Raw genomic sequence first — 9909 nt, 5'->3', positions numbered from 1 at the left:
TTTTGAGTTTATGCTTTTATTTTGAGATGTGCTCCCATGTTTCTACATGATTGATGTGTTGTTTATTTGTCATTTACCAAATATATTGAATGCATGATCGCTTTATTTTGATAACGAGCAGCCCGTGGTTCCTGAGTGTGTTGGTGAAGATCTTTCTAAGCAACAACCTGGTGAAGGCAAGTGTCCTCTGACCCATTATGTCCCATTCATTTATAATTCATTGTCCCACATTACATTATTTAAACCTAAGATTGACTAGTTTGTATTTACCTTATCCTTGTTTACCTTTTGGGTTTATCATGGTTAGCTTATGCTATTGCTTCAACTTAATCAATGAACATGATGTGAACATTTATGATACGATGATGATCTTGTGATAATTTAGGGGACTCAGGCCATTTTCCCGAATACCTCTCTGTAAGGACCTGTTCATGGAGTGACCACCCAAGATAACAGTGCAACCATGAGGGTGGAATGGGACGCCCTTAGCTGATTAATTAGATGAACTTGGGGGTGTAGTTGGCTTTGCCTGAGGGCCGTCAATGGGGGTCGGGGCGTAGTGCTCACTCTGCCAAGGGGGGTTGCAGAGGTTCATTCGATTTGGTTTTGTTAGTCACCCACCTTGGGGAGGTGTACTGCGTTTGTACGACTAGCGAAACCTAACGAGCAGCTATGCACCAGGGGAGTATTTGTAAAGGCTACGTAGTGTATCCCTGACCATTCACTTCGGTAGTGAAGATCGAGTTTGTACAACCCTGGCTGGAAAGGGATCACGACTCGTGGGTAAAGTGTGCAACCTCTGCAGAGTGTTAGAAACTGCTATATCAGCCGATCTCACGGTTAAGAGCAGCCTTGGGATCCTCTTTGATTAGAAGAACTTTGATTACTTTATGATGATGGTTAAGAATGTTGGATATAATTCTGGTCTCTAGTATTTCCTCTTGGAGGGAGTACTTTTGGGTAATAACTGGGTTTGTTACTAAAACTTGGCTCTACTAATAGTAATAAATGTTTGACCAACTAAAAGCAACTGCTTAACCTCAACCCTACATATAGCTAGTCCACTTTAGCCAAATGGGACATTTGCTGAGTACATTGATGTGTACTCACCCTTGTTTTACAAACCACCCCCACCCTAGGTTGTCCCCACTATACTCAGTGCTCAAGAGGTGATGCTGGCAACATGGAGGACTTTGAGGAGTTCCAGGACTACGACGAGTTCTAGTTTTTCTTAGTGACAAACCCCCAGTCAGCTGCCTGTGTAGGCTTATCCTCTACGTTTCGTATTTCCGCACTTTGGTATTAATGTTGAAGACTATGGCTATGTATTAAACTCTGTGGATGTCTTGGACATCTTGATATAATTAAAGTACCTTTCCGCTATTTACTTTGAGATTGTGTGATGATGTCCAATTATGTAATCGTTGTGTACGTGAGTTTCTGATCCTAACACGTATATGGTTCGCATTCGATTTGCCTTCCAAAACCGGGTGTGACACCTTTGTGGCCTCCTCAACGGGGACTAGGTTCTTTGGAACCGAACCTCGGTAAACAAATCATTGTGTTCACTTGTTGATCTTCACTTGATTTGTTTCCCCTCTTTCCTCTCTCAAAAGTTCCCTTGCTCATATTGATTTGAGTTTACTCCCAAAGTTATCCGCATTGATTGAGCAACTATAAGCAAAGAGAATTATCTTGCGCACTCTGATTTAATTCTAACGCTAATTCCGAGTATAGTGCGTGTTCAAAGTTTATAATATTCAGGTTTCGTCTATTCACCCCCCTCTAGGCGACTATCAAAATGATACAACAAACAAATGATCCATATATTTTAAAACCATGAAAACTCAGACCTACTGCAACCTATAGTTGAATACATACAAGCAGTACCCTTTACAAGGGAGAAGGCAACACTTTGTATAGTGTATATCAATGACAACCCAAAACCAGAAAACACATCAAAATAAGCTATCATCAAATAAAATGAAAAACACAACAACAACAAATCGTATGAGTCAGAAGCACAACCAATCCACTGTTTCCATCGTTGCAGCACTAAGCTTGGCTAAATGAGCAAAACAAATGACCAAAAACAAATCATATGAGACATGAACACAACCAATCTGTTGTTGCAACACTAAGTTTGGCTAAATGAGAAAATAAACGGCTAAAAAAGGTAAAGCGACTGTGTTATCTAGCTAAACATAGCATATATCTCATACACAAGTTGCTTATATTGCATGTGCATGCATACAGACGAGGGAGCAAGGTAGGGGAAGCGGAGTGGGCAATGGAGGACATGCACAATGCACCTGAGTCCACGCACCTGAGGTTGACATGGTCGCCATGGGAAGGTTGTCGCACTTCTCCACCACACAACACCAATTCCACAGCCATAGCTCGGGGCCACACACTTGAGGTATAAATGGCCGCCACGGGGAGTTCGTCGCCCATATCCACCATGACCTCCAGCCCCCTCACCTCCTTTCTCTAGAGCCAACAATAACGTCTTTTTATCCCTGCACATCCTACTTGTAGGTGAACTGGGGCAGCAAAGGCTGAGGCACATCCTTATCCATAACCGGCGAGGCAAGAGGCGAGCGAGTTTTGTTGCGTGGATGGCGGAGGGTGCTTGAGCTCGCAGCTAGCATGGAGGGTACAATGACGAGCTCGCGGCTGGTGTGGCCAACTTTTTTGCAATTTGGCCCTTTTCCGGTTTTTTTCCCACAATTATGCCCCTGGCAGTTTCATTTCAAAAAATGGACCCTATGCTCGGCGCCATCATCATTGGCGCCGAGGATGTGTGTGCCGGCGCCAATACTATTGGCGCTTATACGTCAGACGTGGGTGTGATCTGGATCTACGTGGCCCGTACCTCGGCGCCATAGATCTTGGCGCCGAGGTAGGCGCCCGGTCAACGACGCCTACCTCGGCGCCAAGATCTATGGCGCCGAGGTACGGGCCTATAAATAGCACCCTACGTCTGGCTTGTTGCTGCGCTCATTTCAATTCTTCTAAACTAGAGATGTCTAGGCGTGGTAAATATGCTAAACAAAGGTAAGTTTTGGATCTGCCTCTTATTTTGTGAGTCTATTATATTTCTGATTGTTATAGAGTTTATGGAAATTTAGGAAGGGTCCTTTGACCGGAACTGCCTTCGACCCGCTGCCTTTGCCAAGTGGTGTTCCAGTGCCTATGTGTTTTTGTGGTGATCCTTGTAAGGTCGATAAGTCTGAAGATCATGACACCTATCGACAGAGGTATTGGATGTGTGCTAACTTTGCATTTGAGCCAACTATTGTTCAACGTCGGATGAATTTAATGGTGAGAATAGTCTTGTAATATGTTTACATTTGTGAATGTTTTTGTAAATGTTTTTTTGCGTACTAATAATTTCACATTTTGTAGACTCCTCCACCGCTATGTGATTTTGAGCAGTGGATTGACACAGAAATATCAGAGAAAGATAATAAGTGGCTGGAGAATCTTCAAAAGTGGGATGCAGAGGACAAAGAGAGGATGAAAAAAAGACGAGAGGAGCTTGCTGCCGAGCAACAACGTGAAGACGAAGAGAAAATGAGGCGTGTTGCTGAATGCAGGGAAGATAAGGAGAAGAAGCTTGAGCGTGCACGTCGTGCAAAGGAAGCAATGGAGGAGAACCCTGATGCATTTCGCAAAGGCAAATGGCCCCGTTGTACTCAGTAGTATTGGTGTTTTATTTGAAGTTATGTAATAATGAACTTATTATTCGGTAATAAGTATTGTCGAACAATGATATTTCGTAATGAATTACCTTCAAATTGATGAAAAATTACATAAATACATAATTGATGAAAAGTAGATTTAAAGCAATTCTTGAAGGCGACTTGAAGCAATTGAAATAGATAATCAACACGCTGAAAGCAATTGATACATAAGAGTTTTCTAGTAGTGCTCCCACATTCCAAATTGAGTTGACCCTTCCCCATAGTATCCTCCCATTGTTGGTGTCTGCTGTGGGTGCGGTGGAGACGACGGAGGACCAACATTCTTGTTGTGACAAGGGCAGCAACAATATGGATCTGGGCATACTTGCACCTGTGAAGCACCACCATTGTTTGTGTCTCTTTCTTCCTCATCATTTTTGTTGCTTACTTCTCTCTCTAGATCAAATATCCTATTCTGTAGGTAGGATATGTATTCCGCATGAGGAAAAATTGGACGAGGATCTACTCAACGAGTGAACCCACAATTCTCCTTGACCAATGAATGCTGCATAAATGTTTATAGTTAGTTTCACTGAACAACAAAAGTATTTAGAAAAAAGGACTAGAAATTAATTTGTACATATGCATAAGGACATCTGAAGAAACGCCGGCCTCCATCAATTCCACCCTCAACGAACATCTGCACCAAGCAATCCTCGCCATGCATGCACTTCGGCCAATCTTCTCTCCTATTATCGTAGGACCTAAGTCTAACCTCTTTGTTGAAATCTTTTTTACTTTGAACTGGAAAGTTAAAAACCGCCTCTTCAAAAAAATCTGGACCAAGAGGGCCATCAAAACACATTGGAGTTAACTTCCCTCCATCCTTTCGTCTCTCATTTACCGCGCCCTTGCCCCTAGAAGACCCTGAAGCCATTCTATTGCACAATGAAGCAAATGTACAAAGGATCGTGTATATATAGGCTAAAGGATAGATAGTGTAATAGATTATAAACATCAGATATGTACAAAAACTCTGAAAAGGCTATGTTCTTGTTCTGAAAAGGCTACATGTCCTACGCTATGTTCTTTTTCTGAAAAGGCTATATATACAATCCTGAAAAGGCTATTTTTACTTTCTGAAAAGGCTATATAAGCACTCCTGAAAAGGCTACGAAATGGATCTGAAAAGTATAGATGCTAGTCCAAAAATTAATGCTTCTGAAAAGGCTATGTAATAATTATGTAAAGGCTACATGACATAACCAACAATTTCACTAAATTTCGGCAGAGTTTTCTCTGTTTTTTGTCAATCCAAGATATACTCATAGATAAGCATAACATACAAGTGCATACAATTGTAAACAATTCCAAGCAAGCTCATAAAAGTCTAAACAAGTTCATTACAAGTCCATAGAATTCATACAAGTCCATTAAAATGTCATACAAGCCCGTAGAGGCCAAATGAGTCCATTACAAGTCTATATAATTCATACGTTACATAACAAGTCCATAGAGTCCAAACCAATTCAACGTCTCCTAGTCTTACCCTTGCCTAAAGCGTCGGTGCCTGGAGTGTAACGTTGTGGAGAGCGGTGTCGCCTACGATCTTGTGGTTGTAATGGCTGTGTCGAAGGAGCCCCCTCAAGCTGTGAAGGTCCTATCTCGTCGTGATCGTAGTCGAAGCCAGCACCAAGACCTGTGGAGGGCGTTGCTGTGTCGGTACACGATGGTACATGGACGTCATGTGCAACAGTAGTCCTGCAGCCACAGCGAGCAGCAGCTCCACGTAGGCGCCTAGATAAACGCTGCATGCCAAAGACATATTAGTTTACAACATATTCATAACACGCTAAAGGCTATAAACGATGCATGTGGGCTCACCTGCAAGAAGCTGCGCATGCTGCTGTCGCCCGTAGTCAAAAGTTGGCGATCAATGTCCTCTACCGACCGTCGCAATGTGTTACCCTGTACAACACAATTTGCATCACACATACAATTTATACATGTCGAGTATTAAAATCGAGTAAAACTTACCACTCGATCTAATATGGGTGCCGCCTCCACTTGGGTTCCCAGTCTAGTGGACAGGTCATACTCCGTTTCCTCATCGTCAGAAGAATCAATGTCGGCGTAGTCTTCCGCTGTCCACTGCTGGCGAAGCTTACAACGAGTCGCACCCTGGTACCAAGCTTGGTACCGCCTGTAATCACTGTTGTTGTGCAACTCATCGTTGGAATATACATTCTCAGCACCCGATTCCCAATCATTTACTAATATCAGATGATGTTGACGAAAGTCCGTTATCTTCTTTTGCTTCCGCCGGTCAAATCTACACACAAATCATATCATATAAAGAACACAAAGTTAAGAATGATTTATGTTATAAATTGCAAACTGGATTTATAGATTGCGAACTTACTTGTGTAGCTCCTTTGAAGTAGGAACATCTTCAACCGGCCATAGCTGGTTCCTACCAAACTGTCTCTGAACCCTGTGAGGTAAGTGCCACTCAACACACCAGAAACAGACCAAAGGACATTGCATCATATAGAGTTCATCTTCACTACTGCATACTACACTAAAGATCATCCCAGCATACTCAGGTGCGTTGTATGGCTGCCATGTGACCTAAAACAAAAATGAAGCAATCTATGTTAAGTATAATAAAACAAATTTCATAACGATAAGATATACATGTTGAGTACTTACGCTAGAGGCAGAAAGGGTGTCAAACTCGTTAACATACTCCATGTATGCCCTCTTAGCTCTCGCAAAAGGAGCTGCCACTTGGTCCCAAATATAAGCATACGTCGGTCGAAGACGTTCATTTCCATGAATCATCCATGGCCAGGGTCTAGGCTGGAAAACACGTGGTCGACCAACTGGTATGCGAAACCTGCAAAATGAAATTTATGTTAGTAAGTAATATAGCCTTATTAAATAAAATTGTGAAGACGTCGGTCCAAGACGTACCACATCCATATCTGCAGGAGGTAGACGCAACCGCCTATAGACGAAGAGGAGGACGTACGACGGCAAGCTTCACAAAGCTGCCGGTACAAAAAAGAAAGCACAGCGGAGCCCCAACTGTACTGTCCAGCTGTATCCCAGTCGGTTAGACATGGGATGTACATCCAGGACGCGCAGTCTCCTGTGGCGTCTGGGAAGAGGACACAACCAAACATGTGCAAGATCCAAGCTCGACAATAGAACTGGACTGTAGCCTCATCAGCATCAGCAGGGCACACACCAAAAGACTGACGGAGCCATGTGATGCCTACTCCAGCAGTCCTTTCAACGCCCTCAGCAGGAAGCTCCCTACCAAGAAAGGCCTCAACTCTAGCCCTCCAACCGTCAGAGTCACATTGGCCTGTCACTGCTCTGCCACCAACATTGAGTCCAAGTATCTTCTGTGCATCCTCTAATGTGACTGTCATCTCACCAAAAGGTAGATGAAAACTATGTGTCTCAGGCCGCCACCTACATAATTTAAAAAAATAGTGTAAACGAGCTTAATGATTCCAGAATATTTTTATAAAATCATAACAATACCTGTCCACAAGTGCAGTAATGGCCGCCGAATCAATAGTAGGCAACCCGCGTCGTAACTGGTAAGATATTACATCTAGACCTGCTCGTCTGAGGTAATTAGTGTACCTGTCGTCGAACACCATGTCTAGGAACCCATTGTGTGTCCTAGAACGAAGCGTTGCTAGGTCCTACACGGAAAAATATTATATAAGCAACACCATTTGTACAACAACAAATCTACAAAAGATATTTACAATTAAATACCTGGCCTTCCGACAGAAGGCGCCCCCGGTGGCTCTCGTCGTAGAACGGGTCGAGGAGGTGGAACTGTGCCATCCTACAAAATGAAATTAATGTTAGTAAGTAATATAGCCTTATTAAATAAAATTAAGGTAGTATCATTAAACTAAAAATACAAACCTCGCTAATCTGCCAACGACAAGTGCGTGAATTATGACCAAGTCTACCGCACTTGCCACACTCATACTGCTCGGGGTCGGTAAGAAATGGTGTTCTCCTTCCCCTTCTACTCCTACCACCAACCTGATCCATAACCATCTTGTGCCTCGTTCTCTTCCTGGATCCACGCTTGGTCCAACGACTACTTGGATCAGCGACATACTTTGGGCCATCGTACGGAGGCCACTCACCCGCGTCACGATAAGGAATAAATCTTGGACTCCAAGTCAACACTAGTTTATCAATAGTAAACTCTTGAGGTATCCTCCTCTCTAAGTCAAAGTTACGAGCTCGAGCAGCTGCGATTAGATGAGAACATGGAAAATGGTATTGCCTGGGTGCGCCACAAGTACATGACAAGTCATTAAGGACAACCACATGCTTCCTCGACTCTTGTGACTCGCCGTCAGAAGTAGTACCAGCTTGAAGGAATACCTCATATGTCCCTGACTGTAAGTCAAAACAATCAACAGTGTGTGTGTTTGCCCTTTCCTTTGCCTTCTCTAGAAAGGTCTTAGGCTTTGGAGCCCATCTCTCTCCCTCATTCTGCAATCCAACTGCGTGGGTGTGTCTATCATTAAACCATGCCACAAGCTTGTAAAAGGTAAATGTCACTATAGCAGTGACCGGCATACCACGTATGCCCAACAATAATTTGTTGAATGACTCGGCCATGTTACTACACTGGAACTCATATCTCCATCCACCTAAGTCGTGAGCTCTCGTCCACTTCTCCAAATCCGGCATCAATCCATTCAACCAATCTCTACCCTCGGCATTTGTTGCGACTTTGAGCTTTTCTAACTTTTCTCTAAAGAACTTGTCTTCCAGCTGTCGACATGTCTCCTGGAAAAGCTCAAAGTTATCCTTGACACCATCCTTACGCAGAAGATTCTCAGCAAGGTGTCGAGTACACCACCTGTGATGCAAAGGAGGGTACCCATCGATCTGCTCACGGACCGTGTTGAGTATTCCCTGGTGCCGATCTGATATTACACCAACTTCCCGTCCTGGGCCAACCACATGTATCCGGACCAGTCGCAGGAACCAGCCCCAACTGTCTTTGTTCTCTTTTTCAACCAGAGCAAATGCTAGGGGAACTAGCTTGTTGTTTGCATCAACGGATATGGCAATTAGAAGAGTGCCCTGGTACTTGCCGAGAAGAAACGTGCCGTCAATTGAAAAGACAGGACGACAATGCCGGAAGGCATCCACACACTGGGGAAAGCACCAGAACGCACGGAAGAATATTTGTCTCCCATCAATCCATGCATTTGGTTTAGGGATGTACTCATAATGCATGCCTGGATTGACCGCCTTCATTGCATTTAAAAGAACAGGTAGCTGCTCGTACCCAGACTCCCAGTCCCCATATATCATCTTCCACGCACACTGCTTAGCCCTCCAAGCTTTACCATATGTTATCTTGTACCCATCAAACACATTCTCCACAATCCTCATGATTGTCCTAACCTTCATATTTGGTTCCGACTGCAGTATTCCCATAAGTCGCTTCCCGATGAGGGTTGATGTCAATTGGCGATGTTTCATCGTTAACTCATGTTCAGCACATGTGTGTGGCCCCACTACTTTTGTTATCTTCCACTTTGCGGTGATCTTTTGTATCCTAGCACAAACCCTCCATGAACAGTTATCCTTGTCGCATACAACCGTGTAACAACGTTTCTCGTACGAATGAAGTACTCTATACGGCCTCTTACGTAAGACTGCATAATGCTGCAACCACCTCTTCAAGGCAGTTAGGTCCTTGAAGACCCTACCCTTTTCAATCATCATGCTAGGACCGGCCTCAGGAGCGTCAAGCAGCTCATCATCCCTGCCCTCTGCATTTGCCTGATGAGAAAGACTAAGATCGCTGAACTCATGCACTCTAGGATCCCGACCGTCTGGAAATACACGTTGCAACATCTCAATGTCACTCTCTGTGAGTTCACCAACCGGGCGATCATCATCTGAATCGGCAGCCATAGCAAAGGCATATGGCTCCTCTTCATTCCTAAACTCAGGACTGTTGGAGGCAATAAAACCATCACCGAAGCAGCCACGTGCCTCAGTCTGAGGATCAACCACAAGAGTAGGAGTCTCTCCTGCAACATGTACAAGATGATCAGTCCCACGTCAAATGGAATGAGCAAAGTGCTCATGGTCCAAAATGAAGATGTAATGCCAATAAGACTTACTGCAATTGGTTTGTGCCAAAGGGATACAC

General features: G+C 43.8%; 2 protein-coding genes across 2 annotated transcripts; one reads left to right on the top strand and one right to left on the bottom strand.

Moving 5' to 3' along the window:
* The first annotated feature begins 3000 nt into the window (after window positions 1-3000).
* LOC109942387 (uncharacterized) lies at window positions 3001-3749 on the top strand. Its single transcript, XM_020544336.1, has 3 exons — window positions 3001-3057; window positions 3132-3324; window positions 3409-3749. Exons 1-3 carry the CDS (start codon window positions 3026-3028, stop codon window positions 3703-3705), a joined length of 522 nt encoding a protein of 173 aa, XP_020399925.1. The 5' UTR covers window positions 3001-3025; the 3' UTR covers window positions 3706-3749.
* A 1298-nt stretch (window positions 3750-5047) lies between these two features.
* On the bottom strand, window positions 5048-8291 carry LOC103651860 (protein MAIN-LIKE 1-like). Its single transcript, XM_020544733.2, has 9 exons — window positions 7641-8291; window positions 7485-7557; window positions 7242-7408; window positions 6663-7169; window positions 6399-6585; window positions 6109-6317; window positions 5724-6018; window positions 5571-5654; window positions 5048-5494 (listed from the first exon to the last, which is right to left on the bottom strand). The coding sequence occupies exons 1-9, from the start codon at window positions 7850-7852 to the stop codon at window positions 5216-5218; spliced, it is 2013 nt and encodes a 670-aa protein (XP_020400322.2). The 5' UTR covers window positions 7853-8291; the 3' UTR covers window positions 5048-5215.
* Window positions 8292-9909: the final 1618 nt, after the last annotated feature.

The sequence above is a fragment of the Zea mays genome, chromosome 9 (assembly GCF_902167145.1).
Source record: "Zea mays cultivar B73 chromosome 9, Zm-B73-REFERENCE-NAM-5.0, whole genome shotgun sequence".
Lineage (NCBI taxonomy): Eukaryota > Viridiplantae > Streptophyta > Magnoliopsida > Poales > Poaceae > Zea > Zea mays.
This window is presented reverse-complemented; position numbering and strand designations above follow the sequence as displayed.

What these genes read in the sequence shown, in the direction of transcription:
- LOC109942387 (XM_020544336.1), top strand. Translation starts at nt 3,026, where the DNA reads ATGTCTAGGCGTGGTAAATATGCTAAACAAAG. An exon ending in GGTAAATATGCTAAACAAAG is followed by an intron (nt 3,058 to 3,131) that starts GTAAGTTTTGGA and finishes ATGGAAATTTAG; the next exon opens with GAAGGGTCCTTTGACCGGAA. An exon ending in AACGTCGGATGAATTTAATG is followed by an intron (nt 3,325 to 3,408) that starts GTGAGAATAGTC and finishes CACATTTTGTAG; the next exon opens with ACTCCTCCACCGCTATGTGA.
- LOC103651860 (XM_020544733.2), bottom strand. Translation starts at nt 7,852, where the DNA reads ATGGCCCAAAGTATGTCGCTGATCCAAGTAGTCGTTGGACCAAGCGTG. An exon ending in CTCCTGCAGATATGGATGTG is followed by an intron (nt 6,586 to 6,662) that starts GTACGTCTTGGA and finishes TTCATTTTGCAG; the next exon opens with GTTTCGCATACCAGTTGGTC. An exon ending in GCATGCGCAGCTTCTTGCAG is followed by an intron (nt 5,495 to 5,570) that starts GTGAGCCCACAT and finishes TTTGGCATGCAG; the next exon opens with CGTTTATCTAGGCGCCTACG.